This window comes from Amblyraja radiata, chromosome 29, assembly GCF_010909765.2.
Source record: "Amblyraja radiata isolate CabotCenter1 chromosome 29, sAmbRad1.1.pri, whole genome shotgun sequence".
Classification (NCBI taxonomy): domain Eukaryota; kingdom Metazoa; phylum Chordata; class Chondrichthyes; order Rajiformes; family Rajidae; genus Amblyraja; species Amblyraja radiata.
This window is the reverse complement of record NC_045984.1, coordinates 22,502,600-22,521,760: the sequence shown is the minus strand read 5'-3', so window position 1 is coordinate 22,521,760 and position 19,161 is coordinate 22,502,600. Positions and strand designations below refer to the sequence as shown.

General features: G+C 42.9%; 1 protein-coding gene across 1 annotated transcript in view; it reads left to right on the top strand.

The window, feature by feature from the left end:
• Nucleotides 1–19,161, top strand: part of LOC116989732 (unconventional myosin-Vb-like) — a 74,768-nt gene that overhangs the window by 29,155 nt on the left and 26,452 nt on the right. The window contains exons 18-24 of the mRNA XM_033047327.1: nucleotides 1,076–1,232; nucleotides 1,775–2,014; nucleotides 3,321–3,554; nucleotides 6,869–6,962; nucleotides 8,206–8,354; nucleotides 10,924–11,151; nucleotides 14,471–14,568. Coding sequence (XP_032903218.1) covers nucleotides 1,076–1,232; nucleotides 1,775–2,014; nucleotides 3,321–3,554; nucleotides 6,869–6,962; nucleotides 8,206–8,354; nucleotides 10,924–11,151; nucleotides 14,471–14,568 — 1,200 coding nt within the window. The remainder of the gene's footprint in view (nucleotides 1–1,075; nucleotides 1,233–1,774; nucleotides 2,015–3,320; nucleotides 3,555–6,868; nucleotides 6,963–8,205; nucleotides 8,355–10,923; nucleotides 11,152–14,470; nucleotides 14,569–19,161) is intronic.

Genomic DNA, 19,161 nt, shown 5'->3' with positions numbered 1-19,161 from the left:
GACGTTTCATGTCGAGACCCTTCAGACTGGGTTGGGATATGGGAAACGAGAGATGTAGATAGATGATGATGTAGTGAGATAAAGAACAATGAATAAAAGATATGCAAAAAAAGTTACGATGATAAAGGAAACAAGCCATTGTTCGCGGTTTGTTGGGTGAAAACGAGAAGCTGGTGTGACTTGGGTGGGGGAGGGTTTGAGAGAGGGAATGTCGGGGTTACTTGAAGGTAGAGAAATCGATACACATACCACTGGGGCTGTAAGCTGCCCAAACTAAATATGAGATGCTGTTCCTCCAATTTGTGTTTAGCCTCACTCTGACAATGGAGGAGACCTAGGAGAGAAAGGTCTGTGTAGGAATGGGAAAGAGAATTAAAGTGCTTAGCAACCAGGAAATCGGATAGGTTCAGGAGGCCTGAGCAAAGGAGTTCAGCGAAACGATCGCCCAGTCTATGTTTGGTCTCGCGATGCATTCCATATTAATGGTTCAATGGATTAGAGCTCCAATATCTGGCCCACTTGGAGCTTTAGTGCCTGATCAGCAGGTTTTCCAGACTATACGATATTGATTAATATTCCCAACAAATTAAAAAAAAAAATCAGATATTACATGGGAAAATATTATTTCGATGAATTTAAAGGGAATGTGTGGGTAAATGGTTCTGGTTTGTTGGATGAGGGGCTCCAGTGAGCAGAAGGATTGGGGAATGAGTATAGGGACCAGGGCCCAGGGGAGGGGAGGTCTGGGAACCAGGGGGGTGGGGTGGGGAGGAGAGAGGATGTTGGCAGAAGTACTGAACCCAGTGAGCTGTGGGGATGGTGTATAGGGACTAGGGTCATGGTGAGGTGTGGGGGGAGAAAGCAGTGCATGGGGAGCTAGTGGGTGGGAGCATGAGGGGGTGGTAGTTTGAGACCAGATGAGGGGGCGTGTATGAGAGTATGGGAGCCAAAATCCTAGTGACTGGGAAGGGGAGAAGGGGCGGCATGCCAATGTATGGGGAAACTTGTGCCTGGGAAGGTGGTTACGCACCATATACTCATGATGAAAAGCACACATCATTTTACTTTTGTTTAGATTTGTGGAGCGTTCCAGGCAAACGAGGGCTGCTGTGACCATCCAGAAGCACTACCGGATGTTGCCAGTGCGGAGACTCTATGTACTCACTCGTAACTCAGCCATTACAATTCAAGCTTGGGCTAAAGGCATGGCTGCAAGGCGAATGTATCGCAAGGCAGGTTTTCAGTGGTATATCTTCAATGCACTTCAATTAAAAATGTTTTGGTGTAACTCAGCAGATTGGGTCCCATCCCTGCAGAACATGGATGGGTAACGCTTTGGGGCGGGACTCTTCTTGGGAGAGACTTGTGATGTTTACCCTGGAATGTGCTGCCAGGGGTGGTGGTGGAGACCGATAAGATAATGGCATTCAAGCGGCTTTTAGATAGGCACATGGATATGCAGGAAATGGAGGGATATGGATCACGTGCAGACAGAGGAGATGAGTTTAACTTGGCTTCATGATCGACATGAACGTTGTGGGCCAAAGGGCCTGTTCCTGGGCTGTACTGTTCTATGACAGCCTGGGGGAATGACTGGTGCTATATAAATGCAAAGCTGTTTGTTGATGTCTTAAACTTGTTTGGTATTGCCTTGCGTATCAAATCAATGACCATAATACCAGCATGTTGATGAGGGATGGGAAGGTGTACAAGTATGTGTTTGGGATGGATCATAACCCGCTTTGCAATTAAAGGTGAACATATTTTCAATTAGATGGTCCAGGAGCAGAAGGCTATTGTCTTGCAGAAATACGTACGAGGATGGCTGGCTGCCCTGAGGTATGGGAGAACTCTGCACGCTGTTGTCTACATACAGTGTTGTTACCGCCGCATGATGGCACATCGTCTACTGAAGAAGCTGAAGGTGGAAGCTCGGTCAGTCGAACACTACAGGAAGCTGAACAAAGGGATGGAGAACAAGATCTTGCAGCTGCAATGTAGAGTGAATGATCAGGTGAGGGGGAGAAACATGCAAGTAAGTGTCTCACACAGGAGTCAACCCATTCATACATTTATTGAGTGGGGTAGGGGGCAAGGTATGTGGATGGCTCTTGGTTCAGAACTTTTTTTTTAGCCAGCCTGTTTGAAATCTGCTTTAAGCCTGTGTTGGCAGCTTTATAGGTGTCTGGTTCGGCCATGTTTGGAGTGTTGCATGCAGTTCTGGTCATCCTATTACAGGAAGAACACAGAGGCTTTGGAGAGGGTGCAGAAGAGGTTTACCAGTATTCTGCCTGGATTAGATGGCATTAGCGAAAGGAGAGGTTAGACAAACTTGGAGACACAAGGAATTGCAGATGCGATTGCTCTCTCAGGAGCTTCTGAGGCTGAGGGGAGTCCTGATAGAGGCATAGATGAGGTCTTTCCCAGAGTGAAAAAGTCAAAATGTTGCCTCTTTCATTTTAAAGCTACAGCTTAGCTTTGAGTATTAGAAAGGCGCTATATAAATCCCATCCATTATTATTATTATTATAAGGTGAAAGGGACAAAGTTTGAAGGAGACAAGCTGTGCAAGTTTTTAGAGGATTTTGGATGCTTGAAATGCGCAGTGGTGGAGATATGATAGTGGTGGAGAGATGTTTCAGTGACTTTTAGATGGGCTCATTGATATGCAGGGATGTGGATTATGGGCAGGCAGATAAGATTAATTTAGCTTGACATGTTCAGCACAGTGGGTCAATGGGGCTGTTCCTGTGCTGTAATTTTCTATGTTTTATGAAATGCCAATAAGGGTTAGTGAATGGAATGATTGATTATAGAAATAGCAATAATAATATGGGGAACATTTGTCAGACGTGTCGGACAGCCGTACACACACACAACATAACGTTGCGTTTATCTTTTATGCAATATGCAGATAACAAAGATTAATGTCGTCATATTAATTGAGAAAATAAGCTAGACCGCAATCTCAAATTTGCTCCATATTCTATCACCTGCCACAAACCGTTTGTCCTGTGTTGCAGTGGCTTCCAACACAAAGTCAGTCCATATCAATGCAAACACTGGACTCTGGCACTGTATGGAACCTTACAGTGATGGTTTTACACAACTTGCCTTTGATTCTAAATTGGTTGTTGACTTGTCTTTGCAGTTTATTCATTTTACTTTACTTTCTACAGTGTAAACATCAAATGGCAAGTAATTTCCATTGAATCACCAATGAAATGATCAAAGTGACAGATGTGCATGACAGTTTTGATGCCCCACACGTGAAGTCTGCGAATGTAACGACAACTTGTTTGTGCAATTTCTCACTTTAGACTAAGGAGAACAAAACGCTGGTGGAGCAGATGACAGCTCTCGCCACTTCTCACAAAAATGAGGTGCGGTGTCTTAAGAATGAAATGGAACACATTCACCGCAGAGAGGAAGAGACCAAAGTCCTGATAATGCAGGAGATAACAGCAAAACTGCAGGAGGAACTCCAACAAGCTCTCCAGGGCAGGAGGGACACAGAAATTAAAGCCTCTCACGAACTGAATCTATTGAGACGGGTAAGCCTGCGTTGATGGTTCTTATAGATTGGAGGGTGCTTTGTAATCCTTTAAAGATGGGAAAGCAAATTGGGAGCAATGAACCAGTTTAACACCAGAAAATGCAGGTATCAATTATATAGGATGTGGTTAGGGGGCACTTAGAAAATATTAACAAGTTTAGGTAAATTCAACAAGGATACAGTGGCTTGCAAAAGTATTCATATCCCTTGAACTTTTCCACATTTTGTCACGTTACAACCACAAACGTAAATGTATTTTATTGGGATTTTATGTGATAGACCAACACAAAGTGGTGCATAATTGTGAAGTGGAAGGAAAATGATACATGGTTTTCAAATTTTTTTACAAATAAAAAACTGAAAAGTGTGGCGTGCAAAAGTATTCAGCCCCCTTGAGTCAATACTTTGTAGAACCACCTTTCGCTGCAATTACAGCTGCAAGTCTTTTGGGGTATGTCTCTACCAGCTTTGCACATCTAGAGACTGACATTTTTGCCCATTCTTCTTTGCAAAATAGCTCAAGCTCAGTCAGATTGGATGGAGAGCGCCTGTGAACAGCAATTTTCAAGTCTTGCCAGAGATTCTCAATTGGATTTAGGTCTGGACTTTGACTGGGCCATTCTAACACATGAATATGCTTTGTTCTAGACCATTCCATTGTAGCTCTGGCTGTATGTTTAGGGTCGTTGTCCTGCTGGAAGGTGAACCTCCGCCCCAGTCTCAAGTCTTTTGCAGACTCTAACAGGTTTTCTTCCAAGATTGCCCTGTATTTGGCTCCATCCATCTTCCCATCAACTCTGACCATCTTCCCTGTCCCTGCTGAAGAAAAGCATTCCCACAGCATGATGCTGCCACCACCATGTTTCACAGTAGGGATGGTGTGTTCAGGGTGATGTGCAGTGTTAGTTTTCCGCCACACATAGCGTTTTGCATTTAGGCCAAAAACTTCAATTTTGGTCTCATCTGACCAGAGCACCTTCCTCCACATGTTTGCTGTGTCCCCCACATGGCTTGTGGCAAACTGCAAACGGAACTTCTTATGGCTTTTTTTCAACAATGGCTTTCTTCTTGCCACTCTTCCATAAAGGCCCGATTTGTGCACGACTAATAGTTGTCCTGTGGACAGATTCTCCCACCTGAGCTGTGGATCTCTGCAGCTCTTTCAGAGTTACCATGGGCGTCTTGGCTGCTTCTCTGATCAATGCTCTCCTTGCCCGGCCTGTCAGCTTAGGTGGACGGCCACGTCTTGGTAGGTTTGCAGTTGTGCCATACTCTTTCCATTTTTGGATGATGGATTGAACAGTGCTCCGTGAGATGTTCAAAGCTTGGGATATTTTTTTATAACCTAACCCTGCTTTAAACTTCTCCACAACTTTATCCCTGACCTGTCTGGTGTGTTCCTTGGGCTTCATGATGCTGTTTGTTCACTAATGTTCTCTAACAAACCTCTGAGGCCTTCACAGAACAGCTGTATTTATACTGAGATTAGATTACACACAAGTGGACTCTAATTACTAATTAGGTGACTTCTGAAGGCAATTGGTTGCACTGGATTTTATTTAGGGGTATCAGAGTTAAGGGGGCTGAGTACTTTTGCATGCCACACTTTTCAATTTTTTATTTGTAAAAAAATTTGAAAACCATGTATCATTTTCCTTCCACTTCACAATTATGCGCCACTTTGTGTTGGTCTATCACATAAAATCCCAATAAAATACATTTATGTTTGTGGTTGCAACGTGACAAAATGTGGAAAAGTTCAAGGGGTATGAATACTTTTGCAAGCCACTGTATATGACAGGGAAATCCTGTTTTGATTAAGCATAATAGTTTTTGAGGGTGTAACTGGCAGAATAGATGGCACAAAGTGGTGAATTTGGATTTGGTAATCCCACAAGTGATTAGTGTGTAAAATGTAAAGCTTGTAGGACTGGGTATTGGGCATGAATTGAAAGTCTGACATGGATCAAAGTAGGAATAACTGGGACATTTTGGGGTGCAGATAGTTTTAGTGGGGCACGGGAGGGATTTGTGATTGGGACCTATCTGTTAAAATACACTAATGATTTCAATGAGGAAACAATGTAATATTTAAATTAAATTAAAATGCTGGGAACCATTCGGTAGGTCAGGCAGCACCTGTGGATGGGGAAACTGATAACTTTTCAGGTTAGAGATCTTTTTTATGGTTATGCCAAAATTTGGTCAAAGCTGCCATCAATATTGCATGATTATAAGTTCAAGAAATATTGTGATCAAGTCAAGATTTACAATGGAATGAGGTTTGCTTTAATGCTATTCTGGGCACTGTGGTAATGACTGTCTGTGGATTAATTTGGCCATTTTTAAAAGTAGCAACACAATAGGAACGAGTGGTAAAGAGGGCATGTGGTAAGCTTGCCTTCATCAGTCAGGACATTGAGTGTAAGAGTTAGGAAGTCGTATTGTAGCTTTATAGGATTCTCGTTAGGTTGTATCTGAAGTATTGTGTGCAATTTCACCTGTTTAAAAGCACAAGCTACCAGGGTTAAAAAAGAAAAGTTAAAAAAAAAAAATTTGAATATTGCAAAAAATATATATTTGAATATCACAAAAATCTACTGAGTGCTACAACATCCATTGTAAATGGTAGTGATCACCTTTTATCTGTTCTACATGTGACTCCATTTCCACACCATCATTCACTGTTCGGAAATAGTTTAGCAAGACTAAGGCACAACTGAGCATACGAAGAAATACCCTGGATGAATCGAGCTCCGACATTTCAGGCAGAAGCGAATAGCTTGGACATTTTATCCATTACCATCCATGTTCACTGTCGGTGACTAATAAAATTAGTCTATTATAAAATAGTTTAGTTTATTGTCACATGCACAGAGGTGCAGCAAAAAGCTTTTGTGCTAACCAGTCAGCAGAAAGACGATACATGATTGCAATTCCGCCGTCCACAGTGTACAGACACAAGATAAAGCCAGTGATGTCCGATCAAAGATAGTCCGAGTCGTTGAATCACTTTATCATAATTGTGTGACTAGCAGCAGACGAGCAGAGTTAGTTTGAAAGCGTCATTGTCCTTCCCAGGTGATAGATCAGTGGACACCTGGAACCGTCACCGTACCTTCCATGTTACACACCTGCTGACTTCGAAACGTATCACTATTTTTATCCTTGCTGGGTCAATATCTTGGAATTTGCTATAACCTCCATTGTAGGGTTATGTCAATCCAAATTATTCTGGAATTATTATTTATCAAATTTTATTTTATGTTTTATGTTTCCTTCAGTTGTGGTATGACATTTTTTTTTTTCCAGCACCTTGCTGTTCTTGAAAAGGAAAATGGTCAGTTAAATGATGAAAAAGAAACTTTTAATAAACTAGTTCTGGAGCAGACAAAGATCATTGAAGGTATTTTTGTCAAAGCAAGTTTTTTTTTGTTTTTTTCCTTCATACTTCATTGTGATCTGTTTGTAAAAGTTATGTATTCTGATGCTAACTTTGCATAATCATCAAATAGTACTACAGTCATCACCAAACAGTGGCTTATTAAGTGTAAAACTGGAAATTGTCAGTTAGTTGAAGTTTAATCTTTGTGTACAATAATGTACATTTTAACCAGCATTTAGTCTGCACCTTTATTTAGTTTAGAGATACAGTGTGGAAGCAGGCCCTTCGGGGCCCAGTCTGCGCTGACCAGCGATCCCCGCACACTAACACTATCTTACTCGCACTAAGGACAATTTGCCAAAGCCAATTGGCCTACAAACCTGTATGTCTTTTGAGTGCGAGGAAACTGGAGCACCCAGAGAAAACAGTGTCAAAGGGAGAATGTACAAACTGCATATAGACAGCACCCATAATCAGGATCGAGCCCTGGTGTCTGTTGTGAGGGCAGCAAGTTTACAGCTGCATCACTGTGCCACTCTTAATGTCTGTATGGCCCTAGTAGTGGAATAGTCAATCAAAAGATAAACTCAGATCCCTTTACAAAACACAAATGACTGCAGATGTGGGAAAACTAAACTAAAAATGCTGGAAACTATCAGCAGGTCGGGCAGTATCTGTGTTTAAGATAAATTGCCAGTTCTTTCATCAGAATTCTATGCACGTGCCTGATGACTGCTACTGGTCTCTCCTCGCCTGCCAGAATACTGGTTTAGGTTCATTTTTGTCACGTGTACCGAGGTACAGTGACGAGCTTTGTTTTGCCTGGTATCCAAACAGATCAGATATACGATGCGTAGATACAATCAAGTCAAACTCGAGTACAATAGGTTGAGCAAGGAGGAAGATACAGTGCAGAATATATTTCTTAGCTTTGTCGTGCATCAGTTCCATAGACCAAGGCCAATGTCCACAATGGGGTGAAAGTAAATATGATGGTACCCTACTTTATGGAATAATCATTCAGAAGCCTGATAACGGGAGAAGCTGTTCCTGAGTCTGGTGGTGGTTGCATTCAAGGTTGGGTGAACTTCTGTTGAACGCATCCCCTCCATACTAAATATAAACATAGAACACAGAGCCCTACAGCACAGGAGATTGTTTTGACTTTGCATCATGTTCCGCATGGACATTGTGGGCTGAAGGGCCTATTCCATGTGCTGTACTTTTCTGAGAATGAACACTTTTTTTGTTTTGTGCATCAAAGAACAAGTTGCCCTCAAGGTGGCGTCAAAGAGTCGCCAATTGCAGGCTGAGGCTGAGCAGGAGCGCTTTCACTACCAGAGTCTGATGAAAGAATTCTCCCGTCTCGAGCAGAGATACGACAACCTGAAGGATGAGATGTCCTTTATGAAGGTAATTTTACTTCAGTTTTTGTCTGCGGACTGGAAATATTCTGAAGCCATTTCTGTGCATTGCGTTAGTCCTGGCAAAGGATGTAAAATTCCGTTGGTTTAATTAATCAAGAGTTTAATTGTCAATGGACTGATGATGGACCAAAACTCTTATCTGCAGCAACATAACTGGCCTGTAAAAACAATACACATAAGTAATGTTGAGTAAGTAAATCAATGACCCCAATACTAGTGCAAAATGAACTCAAGTCCTTGGTGCATCAAAGATAGTTTATAGTTGAGTTAGTATTTTGTAGTGTTTAAGGGCCTGGTGGTTGTTGGGGAGCTGTTCTTGAAGCTGGTGGTCACTATTTTCAAGCTTGTGTATCACCTTCTGAATGGTAGGAGTGATATGAGAGTGTGGCCAGGGTGTTGTGGGTCGCTGTCTTTTTGACGCAGCGCCTCCTATTGATCATTTTGATGGTGGGGATGTCACTACATGTGATGGACTGGGCAGTGTCCAACACTGCTTCATGTGAGGGACTGTAAAGTGACTCCCTTCACGGAAAGGAGGCAAATTTGGTCAACCTAAACAGTTGTTCAGGAAAGTTACATTTTTTGGGGTGGTAAATCGGAATGTTTAATTGCATTTTGACTTGCAACGGTGTGGGATTTTCTATCTGTTTAGCTGATTTTATGTTCTAATTTAAAAGTTTGCAAATCGTTCACGTGTTTCTGAATGCTAGATATTTATAGATATTTAGAAGACTGGCTGCTTTGACAGCCAGCAAAGCAATGGGAAGTCCTTTGCTATCTGTTGAACATTGAGGACTGTCTCCGCTGCCATCTCAAAAGCCCACCAGTCATCAAAGTTCACCACCATAGTGCTAGATGTTTGTCCCCCGATCTCTGGGATGTGATTAGCAAGTGGCGTGTCCTAGCAGGAATAAAAATAGAAGATGTTGGAAACACTCGGTAGGTCAGACAGCATCTGCGGAAAGAGAAGAAGCATTGACATTTCTGGTCCAAGACCTTTGACAGAACTGGGCAAGGGTCTGAAGAGGGGTCCCAAATGGAAATATCGTCTGTCCATCGCCTCCGCAGATGCTGCCTGACCCATTGGATTCCTCCAGCACTTTGTATTTTATTGATGAATGAAAACAAGATTAGTATTGCTGAGAGATTGTTGGGGGGTTTTATGGATAGGTGCTGGAGTACCTCAACAGGTCAGGCATAATCTCTGGAGAACATGGATAGGTGATGTTTTGGTTCTGGACCTTTCTTGAGACTGAGCACTTAACAGTCTGAAGAAAGGTCCTGACCCAAACTATCACCCACCATGTTCTCCAGAGATGCTGCCTGACCCGCTGAGTTACTCCAGCACTTTGTGTCCTTTTTTTTTGTAAACCAGCACCTGCAATTCAATGTGTCGACAGTATTTTGTTTTTGCATGTTATCCAATTAAGTTAGACAGTACTACACATGGATACAATCAATCCGAACTTGGTCGACAGAACAAAGGTGTGCAGAATATAGTTCTTTGTGGTGCACCAATGTCTGTTGGGCAGTGTTTGCGTCCACAGAAATTGATCTTGTCTTCCAGTGCTAACATCAGTGGATTGTCTGTCCTCTGGTTCCATGTGTTCTGAATCCAGTGCCTCAAAGCGGTCTCAGCATTTTGACATCTGGAAGTGGGGTTATGTTCATCTAAGAAACATCTGGCACAGCAGCACGTTCCCAGTGACCATGAGTTTATTTTTAGTCCTGCCATTTCGAGAGAAGAGCAGAAAACTTGGCCACTCTCATTCAGCCTCTCTTTGTACAGGGACTGTAATTCTCTTTGCACCATAATTTCTGTATTTTATTGCTGAAATTTTGCATTCTGTACTAATGTGCTTTTTTAAAAACTCGTGAATCAAATTAATTCAAGGCAAGAATAATAAATGTTGGGTAGACAAAAATGCTGGAGAAACTCAGCGGGGGAGGCAGCATCTATGGAGCGAAGGAAATAGGCAACGTTTTGGGTCGAAACCCTTTTTTGACCTAAACAAAAATAAATGTTATTTCCCATAGCGTGCTTTGATTAATAGAAATTATTTAGTTTGGAGATAGTGTGGAAACTGGCCCTTTGGCCCACCTGGAATATGCTGCCAGTGGTGGTGGAAGAAGCAGATAAGGTTGTGATGTTTGAGGCTTTTAGATAAGCACATGTGCAGGTAATGGAGGGATATGAATCTTGTGCAGCAAAGATTAGTTTAATGTAGCATCATGTTCAGAACAGACATTGTGGGCTGAAGGGCCTGTTCCTGTGCTGTTCTGGTGTATTTGAATCTTTAGTCCATGGCACAATCCTCGACCATTACTGCATGCCCTAGGCTTGTGCACCACTTTCAAATGCCTTCTGGAGGGGATGAATCAATGTATATAACCTGCCACTGTTTTAAAATGTACCTCCGCTTACCAATGAAGGCCTAAGTAGAATCCCCTTGACAACTGACAATTTGTTGAAATAAACTAACAAACCTTCTGGTTTTAAATCTTTAGTGTAGAGTAAATATCCTCTAACCCTGATGTCTTATTATTTTTGCTAGTATCAAGAGCCTGAAAATGGGAACAAGATACTAAAGGAAGAGCTCAACCAGCAAAGAAATGTCAGCAATTCTGCAAATGGCTCCAGTGAACAAAACAGTGCCAGCTGTCATTTACTGAACCAGCTTGAAGCAGCCACTGAAGAAGTGGAAATTCTTAAAGAGCAACAGATTTGGTTTAAATCTCAACTCCTTACAGCAGAGAAGAAGATCGAGGCAATGAAAAATAAGGTAAAGGGCTCTACCCAATTAGTAATTCATCTTTTGAGGATGCCTTGTGATTTACTTTATCTTCTGCAGTTGCGTTTGTATATTAAGAATGGCATACTTCAGAAGGAAGTCAATGGGGCAGGAGGTGGCTCTGGGAGATAATATTACAGAAAATCCAGATTTTATAAATGCATTAAGGAAAAGAGGGTAACTAGAGAGAATAGCCATCGCTCAGAAACAAATGTGGTCATTGTGTAGAGTTACAGGAGATGGGCAAGGTCCTCAATGCATATTTCTCCTGTTGTTACTGCGGATAAAGACTGGGTAAACTTGGGATAGTCTCTTGGAAGTGTCTTGAGGGCGGTCAGTATTCTGGTCGAGGAAGTGCTGAATGCCCTAGGGCGCATGAAGGTAGACAAATCTCCCGGGCCTTATCAGATATATCCAAGCACACTGTAGAAAGGTGGAGAATAAATTGCTGGTGCCCTGGCTGAAATATATGAATCATCATTAGATATGGGGGAGGTGTTGGAAGGCTGGAGGGTGACCAATGTTGTGCCTCTATTTAAGGCTGCAAGGAAGAGCCTGGAAACTATTGACCAGCGAGCCTAACATCTGTGGTGGGCAAGGCACTGTAGAGTATTTGGAGGGATAAGATTGCATTTCAATAGGCAGGAGCAGATTAGGGATTGTCAGCAAGGTTTTGTAAATGGGAGATCATGTCTCACGAGTCTGAATTCTTTGAAAATTTAATCAAAAGGCTGACAAAGGCAGAGCTGTACACATTGTCCCTATGGATTTGATAATGTTCCACATGGTAGGCTGCTCTGGAAGGTTAGATCGCATGGGACCAAGAGAGGTCCAGCTGACTGGATTGGAAATTGGTTTCAAGGAAGTAGAGGGTGATGGTAGAAGGTTCTCATAATTTAGTAGAGGTGGAGGGATGATCTTGTAGCGGTCAATCAAATTCTAGAGGGCATGGCTTTAAGGAAAGAGGGGCAAAGTTTAAAGGAGATGTGTGGGGCAACATTTTGGGTGGTGAGTGCCTGGAATGGTGCCTGGGGATGGTGATTGAAGTCGACACGATAGTGGCATTTGTGTGACTTTGGATTGATATATCGATGTGTAGGGAATGGGGGAATGTAAAATATGTGCAGCCAGATACGGAATAAAGTCCTAGCTTGTCCACTCGCTCCCTTTTAGTCCCTCAAGTCCTGGCACCATCCTTGTAAATCTTCTCTGCACTCTTTCCATTTTAGATTCCTTTATTGTCATTCAGACCTTTCGGTCTGAACGAAATTATGTTGCCTGCAGTCATACACAGAACCAATAAAAACAAAACATACAATAAACACAAATTAAACATCCACCACAGTGAGTTCACCAAGCACATCCTCACTGTGATGGAGGCAAATTCTTAGGCAACGGCATCCTTCCTCCAGCAGGTGATTAAACTGAACACAATCCTCTAAATGTGGCCACTTGTATATTAATTAATTTATGTACATCTGTAACATAACTTCTGTACTCATTTACCCAGACTGATGAAGGCCAATGTACCAACAGCCTTTTTTAACCACCCTGTCTACTTGAGACCTATACTTCTAGATCCCCCTAGTCTACAACACTCCCCAGAGCCCTGCATTCGCTGTGAAGGTGTTGCCCTGGTTTGACTTCCCAATACCTCACACTTGACTCCATTAGCCAATCCTCACCTTATTTGCCCAACCGATCAAGATCCTGTTGTAATTTTTGATAGTTCTCTTCAGTCTATGGTAAAACCTATTTTAGTGTCATCTGCAAACTTGTTACTCATGCCTCTGACATTCTAGTCTAAGGGCCTGCGTGGGTGGTAGTGAATGCTGACCTTGCCAGCAAAGTTTAGATTCTATACAAAGTAACTTTCTCTGCAACTAAACTTCAAATCCAGCTTTGCCATCGGGAAGAATTTCATTATTTACCCTACAGAGAATATTTGAGAGTCTGACTCATCCCTTTTTTTTTTGAGGAAGAGGCTCTGACAATTCCTGAATACTGATGAGATGAACAACATTGGAACTGGGCATTGAGGTGAGAGAGGAAACATTTAATAGGATCCTGACGGACAACTTTTTCCACCACAGAGTGGTGCATATATGGAACCAGAGGAGGTAGTTAAGATGGGTACAACAATATTTAATAGGCATTTGATGGGTACATGGAGAGGAAAGGTTCAGAAGGATATGGGCCAAATGTGGGCAAAGGGACTAGCTTGGATGGGGGCAGCTTGTTGGGCATGGATGAGTTGAGCTGAAGAGCCTATTTGTGCTGTATGACTCTGAGGATTGTGGCGTATTTATGCTACCTTGGGCAAACTTCTGAGTTAATTGTGCTTTGTTTGTAACCTATAAACCTTGGAAATTGTCAAGGTTTCCTGACGGTATGCTTGAATAGGGATTAATACAACATGCAAACTGCAAACATTGACAGCTTGTAAAATCACAAAGGGAAAGACTATTTATATGGATGTTAACCTGTTCACCACTGGCCTTATTGCATTAGTTGCTCTGCTAACATAAGCCTGCTAGCTAGCAGTGGTACAAAGATGATAACAGTGATAAGTGTAGAAACAGTGGGTCCAGAGCATGACACCTTTGTATCCATTGGAGTGTTAGAATCTTAGCTGAGGAGATTCAACATGCCTCCAATGACTCTTTGCAATTTCTACAGAAGCATTGTCGAGAGCATCCTACTGAGATGCATCACGGCTATGCATGGCAACTCCTCTGCCCAACGCTGGGAAGAGGGGAAAATGCAGGGAGTTGTGAACACGGCCCAGTCCATTACACAAACCGCCCTACATCATTACCCCGACCCCGTAGGTTAACGATGATGAGCGTTTGTCAGCACTGGGCCTGTACTCGCTGTAGTTTAGAAGAATGACGGGGGAACCTCATTGAAACATACAAAATAGTGAAAGGCTTGGATAGAGTGGATGTGGAGAGGATGATTCCACTAATGGGAGGGTCTAGGACTAGAGGTCATAGCCTAATTTCTTTAGTCAGAGGGTGGTGAAACTGTGAAATTCTTTGCCACAGAAGACTGCGGACTGCATATTTGAAAGCACTATCCTTGTCCACCCAGCTGGATTCTAGACTGATACTTTGGGGTTGTGGTCTGAGAACATGGGAGAGCCTAAGATAGTCCAGAAGAATGTTGGCATAATGTGTTCATTCTGTGTTTAACAACTACAGAAAACGTAATTTCCTTGTGTTTGGGGAAATCAGCTGGAACTGTTGTCGAATGAGAATGAGTAGTTGTCTACAAGTTGTGTAATTGATGGGCTATTTCCCACTTGCAGGCTTCTATGGTGGACATGTCTGCATTACCTAAAGATGGAAATAAAATGTCGGCCGATGATTTGCGATGTGCGTATGATGCTGTCCGTGTGGCCAACAAGTAAGTAAACAACAACTTGGTGAGCTGCATTCATACTTTTGTATGGTCGGGTTGTTCTATAGTTGGATATTGTTTTTCTTTGTTTTTTGTTGTTGTTTTTTTTGCTGAGTTTGCTGTTGGTGTTTGGAGATCGTAGACTGAGTGGGAAGGGCAATTACACGGAGCCTGAAACTGGTGAACCAGCAAAATTGAAGGGAGCAGCTCGGCGTGGTTTTTCTATTTGCTAAACGTCCTACCATAAGCTAGGGTCCTGTCCAATTTACCCCATTGTGGACATTGGACTTGGTCTTTGGAACTGATATGCTACAATGCTGAGAGTGGGTATTCTGTACTCGATCTTCCTCTTTGCTCTGTGTACTACAATTGAGTTTGGTTTGATTATATTTGTATATAGTATTATCTGATCGGATTGGATAACATCAAAACAAAGCCTTTCAATGTACCTCTGTGCAAGTGATAGTAATAAACCTAAACCAAATTTGCAATGCTCTTCGAAGCAAAGCTCTCCACAACAGTTGAGGTGGTTGGTACAAATTTACACCTAGATGGGGCAACAAGGAAACTGTGGCAGGTTACGCTTGCACCAGAGGAGTTGATTGATCAAAGTAAAATGCATTTGAAAGGCAAAACCAACTGGAAATTCATAACATGTGAAGGTGCTTTCAGTGCTGAAGATACACAAGTTCTGCCGCTGTGTCCCTTTAGTTGAAAGACACGGCGTGGAAGCAGGCCCTTCGTCCCGCGATCACCTGTTCGCACGAGTTCTGTTATCCCATTTTCTCCTCCACTTCTATGCACTAGGGACAATTTTATAGAAACCAATTAACCTAGAAACTCACACGCCTTTGGAATGTGGGAGGAAACCTGAGCAGCTGGAGAAAACCCATGGTGTCACAGGGCGAACATGCAAACTCCTCACCAACAGCACCCGAGGTTGGGATCAATCTCTGGTGCTGAGGTGGCAGCTCTACATGTAGTGCCACCCTTAATATCCCCAGTCAACCGCTGGCCAAATCACTGCAGACCTTGATGTTTATTGATAATGTATTTCCCTATTTTTGTCCTATTCTTAATTCGATCTGCATTTCCCAGTTTCCGTCTGTGATTTGACATTGATTTAAACGTACACTAATTTACAATTTTTAAGATCCATTCTGATTGTTTAGTGAATTTGGATTTTATTTATCCCTAGACCCAGAATAAACTGCCTTTCTCTCTACATAAATATTTCTAGACCATCTCTGCTCGGTAGTCATATTTATGAGGAACTGGGGAAGCAGAGCTTGCTTTCCTGCCTGCTAATTTTCACATGCTGATGGTGTGAATGCATCACCCACTCAGCCACCCACACTCTCTGGTTTTCTGGCAGTTGACTAAATAGAATACATTAACTGGGGGAAAGAGATTGTGTACAAGAGATCTGTAATAGGAAAAAGTACAACTTTTGGGGAATTGCAATTGATTTTCTTTCTAAAATTGTAGAATTTATACTTTAGAGATACAGTGCGGAAATTGACCCATTGAACTACAGAGTCTGTGCTGACCAGAGACTACCCTGTACACTAACGCTCTCCTATGGAGCAGGGATTATTTGCAATTTACAGAACCCAATTAACCTACTAACTTCCATGTTTTTTTGGAACTTGGGAGGAAACCCACATGGTCACGGGGAGAACTTGTAAACTCCGTACAGACATCACCTATAGTCGGGATTGAACCCGGGTCTCTGCTGTAAGGCAGCAACTCTACCACTGAGCCACTGTCCCACCCCAGTGCATTTAAAAATAAATATGTGCAAACTTCAGAATGTTCCTTAAGCAGAGCAGGGAAGGAAAAAAGTGCAATGTAGTGTTAAGAACATGGCATAAGATAATGAGGGGAGGATGTTGTCACCTTTAAAACTGCCTTTCTCCAACACAATTGTGGCTGATCCAACCCAGGACTCATCTCTTCAATATCCATGTGTTCAAACCCCCTGTTTTGGGCATTGACCACTATTTTGATCCATTCTACCCAACTCTGTGACAAAGAACTCCAAAGATTTACCACCTGATATAAGATTTTTATAAAAACTTTTCCTAACTATGACCCCCCTGGTTTGACATTCCACCAGTAAAATCTTCTACCCTGTCAAACCACCTTCACATCCCAATGTTTTGGAAAGGAGAGCAATGGGTGACACCCATCCAGTACCGTGAGAGTGCTGTACCGACCTTCCGATGAGGTTGTATAGGACTTTTCTTCCCCCCCCCCCCCCCCCCCCGCAGTTCAAAGGGGCATTTGAAGGTCAACTCCGGGCTACTGATGCAGGAAAAATGTTCCCAATGTTGGGGGAGTCCAGAACCAGGGGTCACAGTTTAAGAATAAGGGGTAGGCCATTTAGGACTGAGATGAGGAAAATCTTTTTCACCCAGAGAGATGTGAATCTGTGGAATTCTCTGCCACAGAAGGCAGTGGAGACCAATTCACTGGATGTTTTTGAGAGAGTTAGATATAGCACTCGGGGCTAACAGAATCAAGGAATAAGGGGAGAAAGCACAGGAACAGGCCCACAATTTCCGTGCTGAAGATGATGCCCAGATAAACTAATCTCTGCCTGTGCCTATCTTCACCACCTCCAGTTTAAATTCCATTTGGAATATTTTGGAGGACCAAGAAACCAAGAACCTAACAATCTCTCGCATGTCACTGTTTTATCTGCCTCCACCATTACCTCCAGCAGCACATTCCAGGCACCCACCACTGTTTAAAAAAAAACAACTTCCCCTGCACATTTGGTTTAAACTTTTCCCCTCTTGCCTTAATCATGGCCTCTTGGTTTATTTGATATTTTCATCCTGTGAAAAAAAGGTTCAGACTGTCTACCCTATCTAAGCCCTTCATAATTTTACTTTTCTATCGGATCTCCCCTCGGCCTCCAATGCTCTGGAGAAATTAATCATGGTTTGTCCAGCCTCTGCTTGTAGCTAATACCACGTAAACCAGGCAGCATGCTGCTAAACCTCTTCTGCACCCTCTCCAAAGCCTGCACATCTTTCACTTTGAGCATCTTCAAGCTGGAATGTGCTTGAAGCATTCTGGATCATTGCCAGGGACATTGTGTTTTGCTTTTTGCGGCTTCTGTTTGGTTAGAAGGATACAACTCTCCCTCTGGTTTGGATTCTGCAGATATTTTATCTGTTGTATAGAGGAATTCTGATTATAATCATAGAATTTAATTTGTACGTGGCTAACAACAGCAGGGTCTGCACAATGCATGCTGCACGAACAACTCGTGTACACCTTTCCCATGCGTGGGGTTCATCCTTGAGACAACGTGGGTTTCTTCTGGATACTCTTTCCTCCCACATCCCAAAGCCGTGCGGGTTTGCAGGTTAACTGGCCTCAGTACATTGCCCCTAGTGGATGAGAAAGTGGGGTAATGTAGAACTAGTGTGAATGGGTGATTGATGGTCAGCCTGGACTTGGTGGGCCGATGGTGTAGGGAAACTGCATATGCTGGTTTAAACCGAAGACTGACACAAAAGGCCGGATAAAACAGTGGGACAGGCAGCATCTCCAGAGATGCTGCTTGACCCGCTGAGTTACTCCAGCCTCTTGTGTTCTTCCCCAGTGGGCCGAGGGGCCCATTTCCATGCTGTATCTTTCAAGCGATCGGCTATTTTGAAACGCAAGGTTGGTTGAAAAAGTTTGCATAAAGTGACACACACAGTTTCATTAAGCTCGCAAGTATTTGGCTATCGTTGCATTAAGGTATTGTTTGTTCTTTTAGTGTGACTTGTGCATCCAATTTCCTTTTTTGACGTGCTGCTTCTGCAGTTTGTTAATGTGCTGCAGTGCGATTTGTATTATGCCAGGCTTCTTGTAGATGCTTTACGATGCAACTGCCAGGACCATCTGTTCCAATTGCCATAAATATGCCTTGTTCGTCACAAGAAAGCTCTGGCCCCTGGTGTGTTTTGCACGAATGTCGTACTCTGTGTACGCCTGAGAACTCAGCGCTTTTATTTCCAGGAATGTTCTTGTTCGTATTTTTAAAGGCACTTGTTCCTGATGAAGGAAGCCTCTGTATGGTCCCCACAACTCGCCCTTTGCTATATGGGAAGGAGTTACTTTCTGACAGGAAGCACAGCTGTCTAGTGCTTGTAAAGGGGGAGTGGAATAGAGGGCAAGGGACATTAGACTGATCAGGCTGCAATTAGATGCTTCCTGATCTGCCTTGTCACCAGTTTGGAGCCTAAAGGGCCTGTCCCACTTGGGCGACCTAATCCGCAAGTTCTGGCGAGTTTGCCCTCGACTCGTACTCGCAGCATGGTCAACACGAGGTCGTAGGAGGTCTTTGTAACTCTCCTTCATGCTCGAGAGTGGTCTCCGTGTACTCGAGGCCTCAGCTAGGTCGCGGCATTTTTTTCAATATGTTAAAAAATGCCCGCGTGTAAAAAAGGTCGCCATGGAAAAAATCGATACTTTTTTTACTCGTAGGTTTAGTCGTAGTAGGTCGGCATGTTAGTCGTAGGTAATCAAGGGTAGTCGAAGGTGGTCGTAGATAGTCTTCATCATAGTCGAAGGGAGGTCAAAGGAGATCGAAGGAGG